Source organism: Hirundo rustica, chromosome 1 (genome assembly GCF_015227805.2).
Source record: "Hirundo rustica isolate bHirRus1 chromosome 1, bHirRus1.pri.v3, whole genome shotgun sequence".
Lineage (NCBI taxonomy): Eukaryota > Metazoa > Chordata > Aves > Passeriformes > Hirundinidae > Hirundo > Hirundo rustica.
The window spans coordinates 124,164,844-124,186,946 of NC_053450.1; the positions used below are offsets into that span (position 1 = coordinate 124,164,844).

A 22,103-nucleotide genomic window follows, 5' to 3' on the forward strand; every position below is an offset into this window, starting at 1 on the left:
TTAGGAAATAACAAGTGTTTGGAATGTCTAACACACTTGGGTGCAGCTTGAAAGGAAGAGAGATGAAATTGCCTGGATATTCTTATGTTCCAGCATTAAAAAATGTCTCAGTGTAGTTCTTTCAGAACTGTTGGTTCAAAATGATATCTTGAAACAGAAACAGTGATTAGTGCATTTTGATATTAGGTTGCAGCGTGTGGTGTCATTTTGAGGAAGAAAATCTGTTTTTGTACTGATTATGCATTTAAATATGCTGATACAAAGGTGTCTCAAGTGAGATAACGATGTAAACATAGTTACCTGTCACAGCTACTTACGTCTTTTAAAGCTCAAGCACATTATTCAGAACTGATATTTCATTATGGGAAGGAAGCAAATTGTGTGAAAAATGTAAGCTGAAAATGTAACACAATTCTGCTGGTTAAGTTTTCTAGAAGGATCTTTGCTGTACTGCTCTTAAAACTGGTGGCTAGTTTAGCTTGGCGTGGCTTTTTTGCCTTTACTGTAGATTTTTCAGAGATGATTTTTCCAAAGTGAAGATTTATCTCTCAGAAGCTAAAGGTTCCTGTTTTTTAGAATGGATCAGATTGTCCTAGATTACTTCTTAAAAAAGAACTCAAATCCGCTAAGATTTTTCAGTTTCAAAATTAACTTTGGGAGGTAAAAAACGTTGACTTGACTTTTTTTTCATGTTCAGGAGGAGAAGCTTAGGAAAGCAAGCAGGTATTTTTCTAGCATGGTCTCCCTGGTGATTCTGCCTCCTTTGCTTCAATAAAGGGATGAATATAGAATTGGCTTTCTTATTTTTCTGAAACTTACTCTATTAAAGCTAAAGTTGTGATCTAGACAAATAGCAGAACTGAATTTAGTAGTTCAGCTGGCTTTGAAAGTGCCTGCTGTTTTTGACAGTATTTTCTAATTGGAGAAAATTAGGAAATCTCATTTCCATGCATTGACACATGGTGGTTAACACAGTGTTTCATCCTTGTATCAGAGGTAAGTGGTAGCACAAGAAGGCACATTAAACCAGGAACACAGTGCAGGCTGATAGCTTTGTTTTAAAATCTTTTTTTAACTTGATCTAGCTCAGTGTATTACTTCCAGTTCAGTGTTTTACATCGATTTGTATCAGCTTAACAAATTTGATTCTAAAATTACTCTTGAGGGTTCCCATTTCTGTCTCAAATGTATAAATACATTGAAGCTCATAGAAGATTTTAATGACAGTGGGAAAATAAACTAATTCTATTGCGTCCTAAGGTTTTGTAATACTTGGAATTGAAGTGTTACACAGCTCTTCTCACTAGGTGGGTAAAGCTTCCAGCTTCATTTTGTGTATGCTGTTGGAGTTCTCGAATAACAAGACCTTTTGTTCAGGTACTTTGCATGTTAGTGATATTGAGAGGTATGAGGTATGTGATAACTGTCCTCTCTTCTTTGCCTTTGAGGCTGGAGGAAGTGAATCAAAAATGGGGCAAAGCCATTGGAATTTTTTTATTCATATAGGATGAATGGCTCTACTTTTATCATCCAAAATTATGTTGTAGGCTTCAAAGTGTGTAAGGTGACTTGAGCAGTTATTGTATCAGTCATGTCCTGATACCTAAAATGTCATTTTTATCAGTTCACAGTTTTGGCTAAAAGGTTGATCCAGACCAATTTGCTGATTTTTGTAATGTTTTATTCATTCATGATTGTAACTTGTATTTCAGCTTCTGGAGCCAGTTTGCCATCAGCTCTTTGAGTTCTATCGCAGTGGTGAGGAACAACTGCTACGGTTTACGCTGCAGTTTCTGCCAGAATTGATGTGGTGCTATCTTGCTGTCTCAGCCAGCAGAGATTTGCAGAGCAGTGGATGCATAGAGGCTCTTCTCCTAGGAGTTTATAACTTGGTTTGTATTTCAGCATTTTGTTTTAGAATTGAAATGAAGTGATTACTTCAGTCTCAGCTCTTCAAATCTATGTCTGTCAGAAGTGTACAACATGAACTTTCATTCTTTGGTCAATATTTTCTCTGCTCTTTCTGCGGTTCTTGAATTTTTTGCTACTTATTTCTTGTTACAGTGATTAAATTCACATTCTGCTTGAGAGCTTTTTGAGGCACTGCTTTTGAAATTGTTGCCTGTATTTTCTGGGGTATTTTGACTATCTGGATTAAAACCACAAAAAAAAAAAAAAAAAAAAAAAAAAAAAAAAAAAAAAAAAAAAAAAAAAAATCCTTCAACAAGTACTTGACTGCCGAACAGCTTGCATAGCTTTGAGAAATTAAAGGTGTCCATTTTGAAATAACCTTGACATTTTTTAAAATACTTTTATGCAAATATCCTGTTTGTTGCTGAATCTGTGCTTTGAAGAACAGAATTAATAAGGAAACCTTAAAAGCACCATATTTTAGTCTTTTTATGGCTATTTTAAAATAATGTCTGTTGGGATTCTTGTCTGTGTAGTTTGTTCTGCTTGTTTTAGGAAGACTTTTTGTGGAGTGAAATAGTGATGAACTTCAAGTCTCTTCATTCTGAAAATCTGGAGAAGCCAGCTGCTATCTGTCCCCTAGAAATAATCACAGGTGTCTTCACTAAGCAACTGAAAATGTCTTTTTCACCCAGGAGTCTATTTAAAAGACCTGAGACCTTATGTTCCACTCCTCTTGAGGCAGAGTACAGGCTTCCTGCCTTTTCTGTATGCTCAGTTATATCTGACAAGAAGAACATTGCTGAAAAGCATTTGGTCTTATCTTACACCTTAAGGCAATTCACTCCTTTATATACATGATGAAGTAATTTAAAATGGTTCATGAATGTGGCTGTAATCACTTGTTTTTCTCCCAGAGGAGATTACATTTACAGTTAAGCTTGAAACCAGTCTGGTAACATCCTCTCTTAGCTGTGAACAGTTTCTTTCTCAATTACTAACTTGTCTTTCCATCTCCAGCTGCCTGGGGTCATAAAAATTTCACAGCAAGCTTCTCTAGGAAGCTGTAGATCAGCATGACTTTTGGGAGCTTTTTTCCCCCATTTTGCTTTAAGATATAAGGAATGCTTATGGTAAAACAGTGCTATGGTACTCACACTGATTTCTTCTCTGCTGCTGGTGTTGCATAAAATTCATAACTGAAACAATCAAGATGTTATTGTTCATTAGTATACAGGTTGAAAAGGTAGTAGGTGACCTATTTAAATACTTATTTTCTCTTTAACCAATTTGTTTTCAAAACCAAGAGGAAATACAAAGCCTAATATAAATAGTAATTCCTATGTAAGTATGTACAGTGGACTCTTGGAAACGTAATATGGTCAGTAGGAGTCCTGCAGTTTCTTACTGAAGGAAAATGAAAAATACTGCTCAGAATAATTTTAAATTGGCTACATTGTGAGGGGTGTGGAATTATTGTGGCTGAACCTTGAGATCATGAACTGGTTTGTTCTCCCTTCAGCTTAGGGACCTACAGTGGTAGCACATGCAGTTGAAATTTTTTGCTTTCCTAGCTGTAGTTATATGGGGTTTTCTTAATACACTTCATCTTGAAATGTACTCCTGAAACTTAATTACAAATCTGATTATAATGAAGAATACAAATATTAGTATTTTTAGAATTTAGAAGTTTGGATGTAGCCATTTTCTTTCCCTTTCTCCTATATATGGAGGAACATGTTTTCCATATTGATGCAGGAGCAGTATTAAAAATTGAAGTGTCAGTGGTTTATGTGGAGAGTGGAGGAGCTGCACAGCTTTTCAGAAGGAGCAGCTCTATGTGCCCTTTTGATCCTTTTCAGTCTTCCTTTACTGCTTCATATTTTATTTTAAGACAGGAGTTTTAATAATTACTGTGTGAAGTTAGACCTTCAACCTTCCAATGCATGGGTGTTAGGAGACACGGGAGCTTCTCTCTAATTATTACTCCTGGATGTATGAAATCAGCTGCTGAAATTTAGAGAAGAGGAAAGTAAAATCTAGTTGTGTTTGTTTTGGTTGAGTCTGCTTTGGATCTTTAAATGTTTTTTACTTGAAATACTCCAATGCTCTTCTGTGGTACAAACCTACATCTTGTTTTGCCTTACCCATTAGTCTTCTGTTAACTTACAGGAGCAAGAAGTCTGCCAGCTACTGCTCTGGTGGTATCTTTCAGGAAAGTAGCTTCTCCAAAGCTTTGCATCCATGCTTCTTTTAATTCCATAGAGAGAGTTATCTGACTTGGGCTTCTGCAAATGCTGTGGTCTGCTGCTGTCAAACCATGTGACGCTGCAGTCATTCCAGAGCTGTAATATTTCCAGAACAAATTACTTGTAGAGTGATTACTTGATGGTTAAGTTTTCAGAACAGAATTATTGATTATTAACCTTCACAATTAGCAAATAGTGTATAATTATAGAAAAGGTAATGCTGTTTTAAACATGATGTTTCCTGTTAGTGTTTTTCAGGTGGATTATGTATGCAAATAGATGGGCCCTTGGCTAAGTTACTGGAAGAGTTTTCATAAACAAACAAAATGTCCTGTGATAGAAAGAAAATAGATAACTTCTAGCTTGCAGCTTGGATTGTTATAGTATCCCTATCACTCCCTATAATAAATAGTATTTAACAAATTAGGTTGTCTGCTTTCTGTAGTACAGTGTAACCATTGATATCTTCTGTCTTTTTCAGGAGATAGTTGACAAAGAGGGACATAGCAAAGTGCTGAGTTTCACAATTCCATCTTTGTCCAAACCTTCGGTCTATCATGAAGTAAGTGACACCTACAAAGTGAAATTCCCAGTTGAGAAGTGCATTATGCTTTGGGGGCCTGTTTGTTAAGAACAAAAGTGAAAAGTAGTTTTAACATGTTGTGCGATGACATAGGAACAGACTTCCGAGATTTCTGCATGCTGCTAACTGGTCTGTGAAGCCTTTTCAAGGTGAAATAGTCATAATTGCATAATACCCATGCAGCAACTATGTATTTTCTTCTTTTCTGAAGCCATATACCTTAACCGGTGTAAAATGAACAGATAACATCTAAACAGTCAGATAACATTAAGCTTGTTGAAAATTCATATATAAATATGGCAGTGCTTATTGTTGTCTATTTTTCACTTGCTTTATAGCAAGATTTGAGGTGGACATGCTCTGAATGACCCTTTTTTCCTTTAGCCTTCCAGCATTGGCTCCATGGCTCTGACTGAAGGGGCTCTGTCGCAGCACGGTCTGTCCAGGGTTGTGTACAGTGGACCTCATCCTCAGAGGGAGATGCTGACAGCCCAGAACAGGTGAAATCGTATCATGGGATTTTGCTTGAGAGTCCATAATGGATCTGAGCTTCTCATTTGCAGTATAGTTGCAGACTGAAGGAGGATAGGTGTATGTTGTGTTTTGTCACGTGCTTTTATGTTTCTAAGCGTGTATAAGTGTAGATGCAGAAAGATCAGCAGGGTGTGTTACTACATGTAGAGGAAAAGCCTACTCAGTTATATTGAAATACAGTGCCAGATCTCTTCAAATCGCTCTTGAAAACGTGCCTTTAAAATTGTTTTCTTTTTAAGAAAAGTTGGTTATGGAATTCCAATGTTTCTTTCAAATCCTAGGTTTGAAGTGCTGACTTTCCTTCTGCTCTGTTACAATGCTGCCTTAAGCTACATGCCTGCAATGTCTCTTCAGTCATTGTGTCAAATTTGTTCAAGGTAAGTTCTGTAGATTGTTTACTCTTAAAATGGCATTTCCAGCTTGAAATGCAGTCAGTTTGTACTTTGTTTATAAAAACAAGCTTTGAGTTCCCAAAGGCCATTTTTAAACTTGACTTATTCTCATACACATTTACAGCTGCATTATTTGCTTCTAAAGTATTGCTTACATAACTTTGGGTTGAGATCTCAAAATGGGGAACAATACCTGGCTTACATGCAGGTTAAGCTTCTCCTCTAAGAGGAGAAGTCAAAGGGAACTGTTTGTTTTTAATAATAGTAGTTCTAGTTGTGTTAACTAAAGAAAACCCGAAGTGTCTTTTAGAAATGTGGTGTATTTTGCATTGCAGGTTTGCTAAATAAATTCAGATGCTGTGCTGGTTGAACTTTCTTTTAATTATAGTAGGTGCTGAAACTAGAAATACATCCATTTTTATGGATACATTGAACATTTCCAAAATCAGCTGTTGCTTAAAAAACCCCAAAATAACAGTGCCAACACACCCCTCCTGGCCTCAAAAAAAAAAAAAAACCCAAAAGCCTACCTCAGCTTTAATTACATTGTCTATTTTTTTGATCAGTATCTTTTTTCAAAGACGAGAAATGGGTAGTAGACATCTTTGTCTCTGGATTTTCCAAAGTGGATTGTATGTTAAGGGAATAATTAGTATGCTCTCCATAACCCTGGAAACTCAAGAGACCAAGAAGTCAACTGCAGCGACTTTTTTCTAGTCTTCTCTCCCAGCTAAAGCATGATAGTGGATTCCTGTAAGATTTCCTTCTCTTCAAAGGAGGCAAGAGACTTTGGAGTTTGGACCACTTGGCAATATTTACAAAAGTAATTACAAGATCTTTGTTAGATAAATGATACTGATGATATTCTAAAATGTGAGGTAAAAAGTACTTAGAAGCTAAGGAATGTGGAAAGGAGACTGATGTTGCTTATTCTGCTTGATTAGGTTTTGATTGTATCTGGAATAAATAACTTTTAAAGCATCCAAAAAAAAAACCCCAAGCAAGTCAACAGTAGATGCAAGAAAGTCTTTCTGCTTAAAAACGTTGTCTGTTTGGATACTGAATTATTTAATGCTTATTAATTTAATTTAATTGCTTACTGAATTATTTAATTATTTAATATGATTTAACTTCTTTCATTGTACTTCATTCCTGACTGGTTTTGTCATTGATGTTTCTCTGCTTACTGGAAAATACTACCCTTACAACATTTTAGAATAGACAGCATGTGAGAATATGGGGAATATGTGTCAGAAGCCCTGGCTATCTTTCAGTATTCTGTTTGGATGTGGTGGAATCTATATTTGGCTATTAGGATTTATAGAATAGCTCCTTTAATTGGTTTGAGCAATGAATGGAATTTAAAGAGTTTTCTTTAAGATTTACAATGAATGTGTTTTCCTCTAGTAAGTCTAATTCAATTTTTATCACTTCCTTAAATTACAGATATGCATTGTAAATGTGAAAATTACAGCACAAAATATTTCATGCTGATCTCAAGTTGTAAATCCAGATTTTTTTTGCATCTGAGCAAACACTAAGTTTCTCTTCATGAGAATCTTACTTGGATGCCATTCTTGCAGTTTTGGAAGAAGTAACTCAGGGCTTCTAAAAACTGATCAGTACTGGTGAAGTATTGAAAGTATATAAATCACAAATATGGTTCCACATTATTTACTAATGATGAATGTATGATTTCTTTAGAATTTGTGTCTGTGGATACCCTCGCCAACAAGTGAGAAAGTACAAGGGAGTCAACAGTAGGATTCCAGTTTCATCTGAATTCATGGTGCAGATGCTAACAGGGATCTATTACGCCTTGTAAGTTTTTGGGTGGTTTTTTTGTTGTTGTTTTTTTTGTTTTTCTAAAATGCAATCAAAATAGAGAAATGCTAGCCTAATTTGTGTACTTGTTCAGACATGCCACCTTGGAGGCTTTTTTTTTTTTCTAGTGGGCAGATGTTGTGTCTAGCAATGAAGTCCTTGGGAAGAGACAGTTCTCCAGGAAGTTGGATAAATTTACCTGTGTCATACTGGGGAAAGATGGCTGGAGCAACACTTTATAGGAATAACTGCTGATGGGAAGAAATTGCTGTAAAAAGCCTTTTCTGGCCATTGTCTGCTGTCCACGTTTTTGCATGGCTAGTTTTGACATCAGTCTAGTTAAGGAAAAGAGGTTGTATTTTTTTCTCTGAAGTTCTGATGTCATCTACCTTTTGATAGTCATGTTAATGTGTGAAGCTTACCCAGCAACTGAAATAATTGTAGACTAGTAATACAGGAATACTCAAAATATTACTCAAAAGTAATATTAAAGCATCCTGTTTGTATTCAGAGTATTTCGTGACTAGCCAATCAACAGCTAATGATATAATTTTTAAACTGCTTGGGGTGGCCAATGAAAATAAAACTTTGTCTCCATAGATGCTACTTCATAGTTCTGCAATTAGCAGGCTTACTGCTAACAAACACAAGTAGTACCAATCCTCTCAACTGAACTCTCAAGGAACACCAGAGCTGAGAATGTTATGTGACCAAGAGGGTTCATCTGTTGACATAGATGCTTATTATTACATATAATTTTACCTTTGCAGTTATAATGGAGAATGGGATCTGGCTCGTAAAGCTATGGACGACGTTTTGTATAGAGCACAGCTTGAACTGTATCCAGAACCTCTGCTGGTAGGTATTTTATTTCAGCAATTTGTTGAGTAGAATTTTTAGCCTGAGAAATCGTTGCTGTGAGCATGCATGATACAAGATGATACCAGGAGCCTAAATCTGTGTGTGTGCTTGTGCAAACAGCTCCATCTGTAAGTGCACACACTACACAGGGCTTTTCCCTGTACTTAGTCGTGGTGTCCTGTTTCCTTGTGACCAAAGTGTTTTCAGTAGAACACTTTGAAGTCTTCAGAACTAAGATAATAGTGCCGCAGAACGCTGAAGGAATAGCCACACCTTGAAACTGAAAACTTAGTTTTGAGGAAGTGGCAAGTATAAGTTCTGAGAGCTAATTGCAGCCAGCATTTTTTACAGACCACGCAAAAGGGTGGTGTGATTTTTGACCATAAATTGGAATTGCACACAGTATTCTTGAAATAGTAAGAACCCCCATCAGAATTCTTCTAAAATTTGGATCCTTGTGATAAGAACTTAAGTGCATCTCTTTTGTTCTAGGTTGCTAATGCAATAAAAGCTTCACTGCCTCAGGGTGCCATGAAATCTAGTAAAGAAGGTACAAGATGCATTCAGGTTGAAATTACACCTACTTCATCCAGAATATCAAGAAATGCTGTGACTAGCATGTCTATAAGAGGGCATAGATGGAAAAGGCATGGTAAGAAACACATTTTGCGATGAATTCTTAACTTTTTCCATGTTTTTAAAATAATATCGAGAATTTTATTACTTCACATATTCATTGCTTACAGGCAAGCAGCAATTTGAAGGTTTTTATTTTCTTGACTGGTGAAGGGGAGTCTCAACACAATTCAGATGAAATATATTCTTTATTTCCTTAACCATGTTTTAAAAAAAACACAGCACACGCAAACCCTTTTTGTTAAAGGGAAGTGTATGCAATTACTACTCCCTTAGAAAATTATGTTCCTGCTTTCTTCTGAAAACTAGTTTCTAGTACCTGAAGCAAAATAAATATTTAACAGCTTTACCACAGAACCTCATCTGTCTAAAGTACTCAAATAAAAATTGCATTTAAAGATAGAGGGATAAACTACTATGTTTTGGTGTTGTGGTTTAAGCCTACACAATCAGTAAGGTCCATACAGCTGCTTACGCACTCCCCACAGTGGGATGGGGAGAAAACTAGAAGAGTAAAAGTGAGAAATCTTGTTGAAATAAAGCTAGTTAATGAGATAAAGCAAAAGGTGTGCACACAAGCAGAGCAAAACGGAATTCATTCACTGCTTCCCATGGGCAGGCAGGAGTTCAGCCATGCCCAGGAAAGCAGAGCTCCATCACACCTAACAGTTACTTGGGAGAACAAACACCAAATATCCCCGCTCTTCCTTCTTCTTCCCCCAGCTTTGTATAGTGAGTATGATGTTACATGGTCTGGGATATGCCTTGGGTCAGCTGGGGGCAGCTGTCCCAGCTGTGTCCCCTCCCAGCTTTTTCTGCACCCCCAGCCTACTCGCTTGGTGGGACGGGGTGAGGAGCAGAAAAGGCCTTGGATCTGTGCAAGCACTGCTTGGCAGTGACAAAAATGCCCCTGTACCAAAAAAAATCAACAGCATTTCCACCCCAAATCCAAAACACAGCCTCATACCACCTACTGTGAAGAAATTGTCACTCTTCCAGCCAAAGCCTGTATATTTGTGCAAGTATAAGGGCTTCTACAAAGCAGAACGCAAGTCTGGGCTGGAAGGCAGGAAAACATGGTCCCAAATGTACTGCCAAAGTAGCAGTACCAGCAAGAGATTCTGTGAGTCTAAATGTTATATTTCTCCACCTCTGCCATCTTCAGATGAGGGAAGAGCCCCTGAACCAGCAATTAGAATTGGCAATTGTTCTGTTGGGATTGTAATCCTAGTAACAGGCTAAGAGTATGAGTGTAGATCAGAGTGCTTTTCTAACAGGTTCACTGAAGATTTTGTCGTGCCATTAAAATTTCTGTATGATGCGTACTAGGTGAGTTTTTGTAGTATACGGACAGTTCAGTTAGAAAAATTTTGCTAGGTTACGTGTCATAAATTGGCCTAGAGGTAATTCAGCTTAAGTGTAGAGAAACACTTACTGGTAGAACACATCTGTGGTAGTAGTACCAATAGTAAGCTGCCAGAGAGGGGTAAAGGACAGAGAAGAAAGGTAAAATAACCAAATTTCATTTCTATTGATTAAAAACTACTTAAAACTGTCAGACGAACCTGAGGAGCAAAACATTAGCGTCTTTAGTGAGATGGGGTAGCAAGTCATTTCTGAGATCTCAAGGCTGCTAAGGACCATTTTATTTTTCTTTCTTCAGCCTTAAGGTTATTAAGCATGGATTATTGACCAGATGCAAGAAAACAGTTTATCTTAACTTTTAAATGGATGCCCTCTGAGGCTTGGAAATTTTGTTAGCTATTATTTTTGTGTGGTTTTGATGCTTGTTCAAATGAGGTGGTGGAGAACAACACAGATCAAGGATACTGAGTGCTAGGTCATCCAGAGAAGTTGAAAGTGTATTAAAATAAACATTCCGTTCATGTTTACAGGAGAAGATAAGGCAACTAAAATGGTACAAAATGAGTATTGGATGCATCTTTATAAGAATGCAAAATTTTCAGCAAATACAGAAATAGAGGATTTTTTGCAGTTACTGCCTCCTCGCAGGGAATGTGGCTGGGTGAAGTTCAAGGAAAAGGGGTGTGGGACAAGTGTGCCCTGCAGCAGATAACAGTAAGGGGAAAGGGAAATGAGAACACCAATTGAATTTAGAGGTGGACTGCAATGCTGTGTTTTATGAGAGTCTTATAAAGTGGGACAAGTTGAGAGAAGCAGCAATAATCTTGTTAGTGCGATCTAAACAAGGAGAGAGTAGTCAACATTCAGGGATGAAGATTGAAAGATTAAGGACTTTTTCCTTTTTTCCCAAACATTTTGTTTGGGTTTCTGTGATAATGTTGGATTTGTCTCAACAGTACAGGATTTAATGAAGAAAATCACTTGGTGTAAGGTGGGTTGAAGTGGAATGTGTGGCAGGTTGTGGGAGTAATTGTAAATTTGAAATCTATGCAAACATTAGGCTAATTCGGAGTCCAAAGCTGAATCTAGCTAAGTGACTGTCAATTGTATTGTTTCAAATGGTAAATAGTCCAGGCATAAATCACTTTGGCTAATCTCTTCAAAATTCTCATTATAAAATCCTAACAAAACTTTTCTTTGTGACTTGGACAGCCTTTTTAAAGTCAGAGTGGGTGGTCTCCCATTTTCAAAATTCCTACTAACCTAATTGAGTGCCACACAATTCCTGAGGAAACAAAGATATGAAATGCATCTTCAGAATTGGCATGCAGAAGGAATAACAAAGCTTGTGCTTACACATGCTTGTTCGTATTAAAATGAATACTGGAATTGGTAGAAATTAGATGACAAACCTCGTACCTTTTGACCATTATTCTCTCTCTCTCACACAGTGTAAGAGGAAAAATGTATTTGTTGGATTATTTTTGTTTTCATTATAATAAAAGTTAGTATAAATGGATTTGGAGGTCAGAGGAGACAGCTGAGCAGTATTTGATGTTATACATTATGTGGACTAGGAGAGCTGATGAGGCAAATTATCTCTTGGGGAAGCAAGGGCAGCAATTTGCAATCACTAATTATGTGTATAAAATAAAATAAAATAGAAGGACCCCAGTGAATCACAATTCCAGCTGAGAAGCATGGGCTTTATTTTCTTTATGTTTTAAAAAATTCAATTTACTATAAAAGCTTTTAAACATTAGATCTTTCTAGCCTTTGCTAGAACTCTAGATTGAAGTCAGTTTTGAATAAAGGTTGACTTAACATTGAATCTTCTTGTGATACTTAACCCTGTAATTTGTTCATTAGGAGCAGTAACATAGAAGGACTTTTAAAATTTAATTAGTAATGTGAATTTGGACTTCACAGATGGTACTGTAGAGGTACTAAAGGTGAGGGTGATTTGCAAAATGGATCCATCTATTCATAAATGGGCAGTGTTTATGTGGTGAGCTGATACTAGCCACTACTTAGCAACAAATTATTTAGTGCTATTGGATTGGATTGCCTATAAATTATCACACCTGAAGGGGAGCATTAGCTCTTATGTGTAAGAGAAATACTCTGATGTAACAGACTGAGAAGAGCTGACCAGATGTTGATAAGATACTAGTGAAGGACAAGAAGTTACTTTTTTCTTCACTGCAGAAATTGACACAAGGTTTAGAAATACTAGTCTTTGAATTCTCTCTGTGGAGAGAATTTTCATACTTTTTTTTTTTTTTTTTTAACAGTATTAATTCCTGAAATAATTGTAACTTGCAAGTACCTGAAGTTAATGCTTATCTTGGGGTATAGGCCTGGTGCTTTTATGACTAATTGAATATGCTAACACAGTTGTGTAGGACATTCAGCTTGAGCTTGTCGGGGTTAAAATTGAGTTACAATCTGAATGGGCAGTTTGCCTGTGCAGTCTGAGGTAAATTATTTGGGCAGTAATAATGGGCTGTAATGAGGTAGTCTATAATTTTGAATTAAGTTTTAGCAGTTAGTTAGTCAACATGAAATACATTTATCAACGTTGGTTGTACTACTCAAAGCATTCAGAAACGTGACACCAAATACATTTTCCTTCAACTGCTGTGGGTATATATACATTAACAATCAAACTGACATAATTATTCATTTTTATCTCTCCACTGTTCAGCAGTGTCTTTGGTTTTCTCTTTTGTTACATTACCTTGTGCACTGGGTACTAATAGCTCTCCCTCAAAGGCTAGACTCCCAGAGCTGTCCAGCTTGAAAGCAGTACTATCTTCACCACCAAGCGCTGTGAAGCTGAAGGTTTGGTTTGGGTGTCCTTAAAAGTTGTAAAATAAGGAGGGTATGCTGCTATGAAGGGCATGGATTGTGTTGTCCTGTCCCTGCCCCAAGACTGTAGATGCTATGGTAGACTGTTAATGGGAGTTGAGATATCCGGTGTCCCATTTTTTCCATTAGTTTCCTCCTGTAGTCAGCTAAGTTCAGAGAAAGGTATATTTCCTTTAGACATAATTATAAATAAAACTCTTAACTTTTTGGGCTTTTTTTTTTTCCTCAGTTCATTGTAGTAATGGTTATTCAGCTGTGGGAATGCAGCAATATTGGGTAAAGTGCTGATATCACAGCTGAATGTTACATTTAGAAATGCACACCACCAAATAACAATAACTGAGTATTGCTTTTATACAAAATCTTTCACAAAAAAAAAAAATCTTCCTTTGTTTTTCTGATTTCTGCTGTGTACTTTGAGTCTTCTTTCTTTGGACTTGGATAATTAGTGCTTTTTGGGCTGTTAAGCTCTGTTCTGTCCTTTTCTCTCTGGAGCACCAGGAGGGAGTTTCAAAGAGTGCCATTGGAGAGGCACAAGTTCCTCACTCCAGTGAAATTAGAACACTGAGACCAATCAGAGCACTGGTCACCTCACTAACCTCTGCTCCTGTGTTTTTAGGAAAAAAAAAAAGGCTATATTTGATGGTGGTATCATTATCACAGTTGCTTATTGTTATTACTATTGCAGTTCATGGTGCTCTTTGTCACCTTTGCTACTGAAAACAGAAGACTTTTGCAGAAAGTGCAGTTACAAGTCAGTGATTGTTTTGAGTTTCCTCCCTAATAAAAAGGAATTTAATGAGGAATAGCATCAGTTATTAATGGCTTTTCCTTTGGATGGTGCAGCTTGTTAAGTAGATACTTTCATTGGTCATTAGTTAGACAGACTTATGATGATGAGAATTTTCAGGTAAAATAAGGGATAGCTCTAACACCAGGGGACACTGATGTCCATCCCTCCCAGAATAATCTTCTGGCTCAGCTGTGGTCAGTGCAGACAGCACAACGGGTAGTGAAAAGCCCAGTGCTGGAGCCACCTGGCCTAGAGGTACGCTGTGCCTGCACAAGAGTCTGCAGTGAGGGGACAGGAGGAGGAGGGGATCCCCTTGAATTAAAAAGCATTAGAGCTGCCACTGTGAAAAACCCTCTCATTGTAAATTCCTCTGGTTTTGGACTTCATACTGTCAGTTCAACTTGCTGCCAGCTTCTGTCCTGTGCAGTAGCAGACTGGCGCAGTGTAGTCTGCGTGGTCCTTACTTCATCCTCTGGTCGGAAAGAGCTGCAGTATGAATAAAACAGGGCTTTATTCAGTATGAATAAAACTTGAGCTTTATTCTGAGCTGTGCTTTTAGTGCATTTTTAGTCTTGTCAAGTTTCCGTGCCACAGCACTCTTCTTCACTAGTTTTTCTGGGGTATCCAGAAATATCTTTCTGGTTGAAAATAGTTTCTTGAAATGAAGGAAGAAAATGAAAATCAAAGTGTGCTTGAGTTGGCTTTATTTTTTCACTGTTAGTTTTCAAGCTGACCAAGGTGCAGCATCATGACATTGTATGTGTAGAATTTCTAGTCTTGAATGATAATATATGAAGTTGTAAAATTTCATTGTAAAAGTAAGTTTTGCTCTAGCATGGTGATACAGAAAATATAGTAACAAAAGGGAATTAAGAACTGTTATTTGGTTTCTGATAATCTGTTTCATGATCCTCGGAAATTTCAGTTCCGAAAGATCAAGTATGGGCCTTTCCAGTATGTGGTGCAGGCCAATAACTGGAAGACTGAAGATTGCCATTTTAGAAATAAAGCAAAAATCCATACTTGCTAATGTTGCTAATTAACAAGAGGTTAATATGTGTCCATCTGCTTTAATTTACAAAGCTTAAGTCATCTGTATCTGTTGGCTTTTGTTTCATGTTTTGCTTCAGACATCTTTTGTTCTTGTTTTTGTTTTTTTTTATCCATCTTTAATTCTAGAACAACCAGAGAATGGTAATGATGCTCCTGAATTGGGCAACTTTATCATACCTGAGATTAGTGTCACGAGTGTGGCTGGAGAGAGGACCGGGAATGGGGAAAAGAGCAGAGCTCTAGCAGACAATGATGTTCAGCATTTACAGGGAGTACAGGAAACAGCTACAGATCCTAGAACTGACAGCAAAGGCATGCCAGAAATCAGGAGGCAAAAATCTGTAAGAAAAATGATGGAGGATGGAATAAACTCATCTGGCAGAGTACAGTTTTAGCAGAGCACTTGTAGCTGCACTCTAAGGTACTGCTGTTGATTGAAAGGGTCACTGCTGCATGTTTCAAGAATTAAAGTATGCAGTTAATATATTTGCATGTGTAATAACAGTTGCATGTATTGCACACAGCTTTGTCTGTGCCACAGACAGTGGTGACATACATACAAGTAGATGTATTTAATCTTGAGAAAATACACTGGGACTCAACATACCTTTGAGTTTATTAAGCATATTTATGTGAGTTTACAAAATCCAGTGATCAGTGGTGCAAAAAATCCATCAAAGTGGATGTTAAAAGTAACTTGCTATGTAACTCAGCTTTCCCAAATCCTACCTTTCACCGGTCTACTAGAGATCTCATGTTGTGCTTGAGTTTCCAACTCTTACCATCAGACCTGTGATGCAGAAAGTGACCTTTCAGTCCTAAAGCATTCTTGGGTTGCTAAACATGCAGGTGCCATATTGGGTGTCCTGGGGCATTGGTCACATACCTCTGTAATTAACAAGCTTTGCCAAATTCTGTAGTGGATCACTTGCTCAAAATAAGATTTACACTTTTGTTTGTTCTGTATGGTATTTTCTAATGTCTAAGTTTCTGATTTCCTGCATGAATTAACAAGACTGTATTTTTTTTTCTTCAAAATCACAACAAAATGAGATTGGGGGCATGCTTTTTGACATAGTAATGCGACATTACTTGCTGTAGCTCTATATCCTAATGAACCTTAATTCCAAAATGTCATGGAATAGGTAAGCTTTGTCTTCTGTTCTCTGTTCTACTGCTTTATGGCTTCATGCTTACAAATATCAAAATTGAACAATATGTAAAATCAATGGATGTGAGACAGTCAAATGCTAATTTTTTATTTCTGTTTCTACCATGCAGATAATTCTGATTTAGCAATTGAAGAAGAACTGATAGAAGTATCTGAAACGGATGAAGGGTTTTACTCTAGGGCTACTTCTGGTACAAGTCAGTCTGCCCTATCTAACAGCAGCACTCCGAGCAGCAAGAACCTCTTAGGGAAGAGCCAACGAAGGTCTGGAGGAAGCAAATCTGGAGGAAAAGAAAAAGAAGGGGAAACCTGCAGAGAGCATTTATCACGGAAACAAACTCAGAGAGCCATGAGTGAGAATCTAGAGCTTGTCTCTTTGAAGAGACTGACACTGACAACCAGTCAGTCCCTGCCTAAGCCTGGCAGCCATAGCCTGGCCAGAACGACCACTACTGTATTTAGTAAATCCTTTGAACAGGTCAGTGGTGTCCCAATTCCAAATAATCGTGGTGGTGTCTCTGGTACAGAGGCAAACAGGTTTTCAGCTTGTAGTCTTCAGGAGGAAAAATTGATATATGGAACAGAAAGAACAGATCTGCCTATTTTAAGCAAACAACCTAATCAACAGCGACCTCCTAGTATTAGCATAACTTTGTCAACAGATTGATATTAAATTGGCCAGTATAAAAAATAGATTACTGAGACTTTATCCTGATATTGGTACATTAAGCTCTTAATATGCCATACCTTACTTCCTTAAGTCTCAAACCCGTAAATTCTTACTTGGCTCATGTTTGACAGTAATAGTGAATAGACAGCAGTTACAATTATTTTGAGTCAACTTCTGATAGCTTTATAGCTTCATGAAAAGTTTGTCTTCACTAGCTGAATGAGCATTAATTGGTTGGTTGTCACTGACCAAGGTGTGTGGCTTCTTACAGATGCACAATGCAGGAACAAATAATGTCTCTCCCAGATTATACTTCTTGTTTTCCACTTGGCATAGGCAAAACCGCAAGTACTTAGGGTTTTTGGGGAGGAGTCTTGCAGTATTGTCATGCAATTTTGGAAGAGCGTTGTAAGAACATTTTAAGCTGTGCTTACATGTAAGGTTAAACTAGAGGCATCACTTCAGTGTTTGATGTTCTGGTGGCTTTTGTATTGATAGTTAGTACATGTAGCAATGTTCATACTTCTTTATGCCTGTATAAGTCAAATTTTAGATGCTTTTTGGTTTGTCTATATCTTCAAAACTGGGCCTAAATTAATACAGCAGCAGTGCTTGTAGCTGGGAGTTACTATCAATTGCTGTAATAGTCACTCTTTAGGCTTAAAAATCATGTGACATGCTCTTTCTTTAGGAGTCTTGAATATCAGTTCCAAAACTACTCAGTGAAAAGTTGGTCTTTTTTTGTGCTTGAGATTAAGAGAATACTACCAAAGGATGTGTACTTTCAGTAACTTGCAAGCACAAAGGGAAACTATAATGTAAATATACCTAGCACTGTAATTCCTAGGGTTTTTTGTATCTATTATTTTTCTAGTTTGAAATTCTAAACCAGCAACCTGTTCAAGGTTTTACCTAACCTTTGGTGAGTTTGACAACAACTTTTATAATGTTTTTAATTAAAAATAGACATTAAAACTTCTTATGCAGAAATCTGAAGAAGCAGTTGCTGACAAAACCACTCCAGTAGCAGTTATTAGCTGATGAACAGACAACTAAATATAGTGGAGAAGTAGGATGAAGATCTAAGGCATAGTTTCTCCCAACTATCCAGATTTCTGCAGCTGTTAATCCATTTTTGTCAAGACATTGTAAAAAAACCCAAACACTAAAATTCTGGTAGACTTTCTAATTTGTGTGGAGATAAATTTAGATACTTTTGACTTAAACTGAAGCACAAGTAAACAGCTAGTGTTATTTAGGCTTATAGCAGTTAATAAGCTGGGTAATTAATGAAAAGAGTAAGTTGTCTAAGTGTACTGATAAGACCACAGACTGGATGTGTACATTCCTGAGAATTCACCAAAGTATGCTGAATAACCCCATCAGTCTGTAGGTGTTTATATTTACTAGAGATCCTGAGTTTAAAGGAGAATGCCACAATTTCTCATTCTTCATTTTGTTCTGTGACACTGTTCTATTCTAGTAATGCAGTACTTCACCTTTTTACAGTGAAGTATTTTCCTAATTTTACATGAAAACTTATATTCCTAATGGATAAACTACAAATTTGCCCTGTTTTTAATAGTTTGGCCAGTGAGGAAAAACTGGTTCTTTGAGGTTGTTTTTGTAAATACTTTCTACAGCAGAAAATTTAGCCTCTTTTTTTACAGGTTTTTCTGCAATACATATTAGACAGACATTTGTTTCACATTGACTAATACATCTGGGTGCTGGACATGCATAACCACTAGCAACAGCAGGGTGTTAGGCAGCTGATAGTAGGCATTGGCAGTCTCTACACACACTGAATGCAGAGCTCTTCCTTCCCTTGAAATATGATCTAAATGTTGCAAAGAAATAACCTGCAGAGCTTACACAACAGTTTCCTAGTCTACTTTTGCAGTATAGGATCTAAAGAACATGTTAGAAAAAAATTGCAGTAATTTAAACTGACATAAAGCTAGAATAGATAAGTAAAATTACAGCAGACAAGTATTTGCTGTTACGGTATTAGTTGCGAGGTAGTGTAGAGGGGCTAGAATTTTTGATAAATCTGCTGGTTTTGCTTTGTTTCATTTAATTCATAATTGTTTGTTTCCTCCATGGTAAACACTCTTTCAAGCTGGGTGTGGTATAAACTATATTTATTACACTGGGAAGATTTAGCTCTAAATAATTAGGATTTCAAATTAGGATCTAAAATGCCATAAAGTGTAGATATGTAACATAATGTTTCCAGTAGTCTTGGCTTCAAGCCAAATGGTGTTGAAAGGAAGTTAGTTTATAGTTTTATTTTATCCAGCTGGTCTGGCCTGAAACCAAGACATAGGCTCATATTGGTACAACTGAAATAACATAATTCTTCATGCATTTTTTTAGAAAATGATAAAAGGAAAGGTTCTTGGTACTAAGGACTGTTCTGTCCCTACATATGTGGCTTCATATAAAACCATTTGTATTGGTCTCTGGAGTAACTTACCCAGTGATGAGTGTGTTTTTGTGAGCTGACATCACACCTTCAGACTGATCGAGTCTAAAGAATTTCTTTCCTGAGTACCAAAACTTTGAGTTGTGCTTCTTTATGTTCTTAAAAATTGAAAAGTTTTTTTTTTAAGAAAAGGCACAACAGGGGAGAGTGAGGGCAGAATTATTTGTTGTCCAAATATCCATGGTTCATGATTAGGAGAGGGGTGGGAAGAGCAGTGGGGGAAGTAGGGCAGGAAGCAGGTATTTCTAAAATTGTCAAACTCTGGGGGTTTGAGCATTATTCAATCATTTCAGACTGTCAAATGGAAAATCTTTGTTAAAGAAGTAGATATCTTCTAACAGTGTAAAGGAAACCTGTTAAGGCACCACATATTAGTCTGCCTGGGAGTGGGTAGTTCTGATGAATACCTTCCAAACATACACAGCTGCACCATTCTGCAGGGAAAATGTTATGTAGGAGTGAATCATCTCGCACTGTAATAAGAGAAGTTGTTTCAATGCTGACTTTTATGACTGACCTTACTGTTCCAAATCAGAGGGCACTGTTTCCAAGGATGGCTTTGAACAGCAGCACTTGCAAAACTCATTGAGGCTAAGAAGAATTATTTTTTGTTCTGAGAATATGTAACATTTGTGCAAAAAGTGTATGCCCTCTAACCACTTGCTGTAGAGCTGCAATGACTTTTCTGAATGGATCTAAATGTCTTGAATTGCCTTGATTACCTAGCAAATTTGAAAGGTACATAAATAGAGCTATTTTAGCCACACTTCTCTCTAAGGAGGTTTCCTGTGAGAAATTCTAGAAATTTCTAATGTAATTGTCCAGTACCTTTTGTTGGTGTTTTGAGGCTTACAGTGCTGTATATAGATGTATAATATATTGCCTTTTGTATTTGTATAAATCTACTTCTAAGATTAGATGTGCACATTTGATACTCCCTGAAGTCTGTGGAATATCTGTATCAGTCTATAGATGTCTGTCTTCACATGAGAACCTGAATTTAAGCAACTGCCCCACTTTCATTCTTCAGCTCATTATGTGATACTGTTTTAGAAACACAGTTTTCCACCATTTTTGCAGTGAAGTGTTCTCTTGATTGTACATGAAAACTTACATTCCTAATGTATAGGCTACAAGATTGTCTTTTTAGTGTTAAATAATTTTGGCAGTAAAATAAATTTGGGTTTTTTTTGAAGTTGTATGCTTTTGTAAATACTTTGTACAGCAGAAAATTTTGCCTCTTTACAGGCTTTGTTGAAATACACATTACATAGCAACATATTTGTTCAGTTTTCATTCTACACATCCAGAAGTCATAGTAACGTTGACTGCATTACTTAAAATACGCTGAATATCCATTTTATACAACTAGGGTCTGCAGATGCAGTCCTGTCAGGAAGGACACCATGGCTGAGAAACACCGGTGAGTGAAGGGTGAGTTCAAGCAGGTGAGCTGCAGATCGGCAGAAGCAGCTTGGGATGCTGTCAGTAAAGCAGCACTGCTTGGGCAGCTTGGTAGTTTTGGTGGTGTGAATATTAACAGTGGTTTGATATACGGCCATTATCTGCATTGTGTCCAGGGTAGCCCTGGGAGCTGTTCTTGCTGGTAACAGCAGAAGCAAAGGTGGCAGTGAGTACCTTGGCCTTTTCCGTATCCCCTGCCAGCAGCTCCTCTCTGCCCCACTGTCCTAGGGTGACTTTATGATGCTTATATCCCCAGTCATCTGTTCTGTTTGTGCTGTATATTGAGTTCTGTGCCTTTAAGACTGGTTCTAAGAGCAAGGAGAAGCGCAGAGTTTGTTTTGAGAAAACTGCCTGACTCCTCCACATTCTTCTGCGGACGGGGTGTTCGGCGGAGGCTTGGAGAGACTGCAGGACAGAGATTTTTTTATTTTGCTTTTAGTTAGTTTCAGCTAGCTAGGGCAGAGAAGTTCCCTGGACTGTTTTTTTTCCTTTTTCTTGGAACTGTTTAAACCTGCTCCAGACAGAAAACCCAGGGGAGCACTGGGGGCTGGACCTCGGCATTTTCCAGCAGCGCCGGAGGGACTGGGACTGAGGAGAGACTGAGAGAGAGAGCCGAGCTAAACCCACGGCAAGGACTTTCTCAATTTGCCATCTCACTCCAGAACAAGAGGTTTTATTGTTTCATATTATTCATTCTTTATACTTGTATGCACTTCGTTTGTTAAGTAAAATAGGTTTTTTTCCACTTTTCTCCAAAGAAGTTTTTTACCGGACTGGTTGGAAGGAGGGGCCACTTGGGTTTGCTTCCCGGAGGGATCCTGTTCAGGGGTTTTCTCCCAAATTTGTCCCTAAACCAGGACACCCACTCAGCTGTGGTGCCTTGTTTTTCCCTAGTCTTCCTGTTGCTTATGATCTCTGCTAAATCTTTCTTCCATTGCCCTTCACCTTCCTTGCCATATTCCACTTCGTTTGGGCTTTGTCTTTCCTAACCCCACCTGTGCACTTTTGTATGGTGCATCTCCCCAGGTCTCCTGCTCTTGCTTCCACCTCTTGTACACTGCTTTTTCATGTCTAGGCAGGAGCTCCTGGTTCATGCTTCCATGCCTTCTGCCACCTATGCTTGCTTTTCTGTGTGTAGCCATGGACCACTCTTAAACCTGGAAGAGATGGTTCTTGAACATCCTCCAGATCTCCTGGGCCTTTCTCTCTAGGATGGTCTCCCATGGGCACCTGCAGAG

At 37.6% G+C, this 22,103-nt stretch overlaps 1 protein-coding gene across 7 annotated transcripts in view; it reads left to right on the forward strand.

The window, feature by feature from the left end:
- HYCC1 (hyccin PI4KA lipid kinase complex subunit 1) overlaps positions 1-20,590 on the forward strand; it is a 52,309-nt gene extending 31,719 nt beyond the window's left edge. For 4 of the 7 annotated variants that reach the window (XM_040063186.2, XM_040063153.2, XM_040063179.2 and 1 more), the window contains exons 4-11: positions 1,713-1,892; positions 4,642-4,722; positions 5,128-5,243; positions 5,559-5,654; positions 7,374-7,490; positions 8,264-8,351; positions 8,847-9,006; positions 16,354-20,590. In XM_040063186.2, coding sequence (XP_039919120.1) covers positions 1,713-1,892; positions 4,642-4,722; positions 5,128-5,243; positions 5,559-5,654; positions 7,374-7,490; positions 8,264-8,351; positions 8,847-9,006; positions 16,354-16,910 — 1,395 coding nt within the window. In that variant the 3' untranslated portion in view covers positions 16,911-20,590. Of the gene's footprint in view, positions 1-1,712; positions 1,893-4,641; positions 4,723-5,127; positions 5,244-5,558; positions 5,655-7,373; positions 7,491-8,263; positions 8,352-8,846; positions 9,007-15,198; positions 15,494-16,353 lie in introns of all 7 variants that reach the window. The other 3 variants (XM_040063211.2, XM_040063202.2, XM_040063193.2) reach the window with 3 other exon arrangements.
- The last annotated feature ends 1,513 nt before the right edge of the window (positions 20,591-22,103 follow it).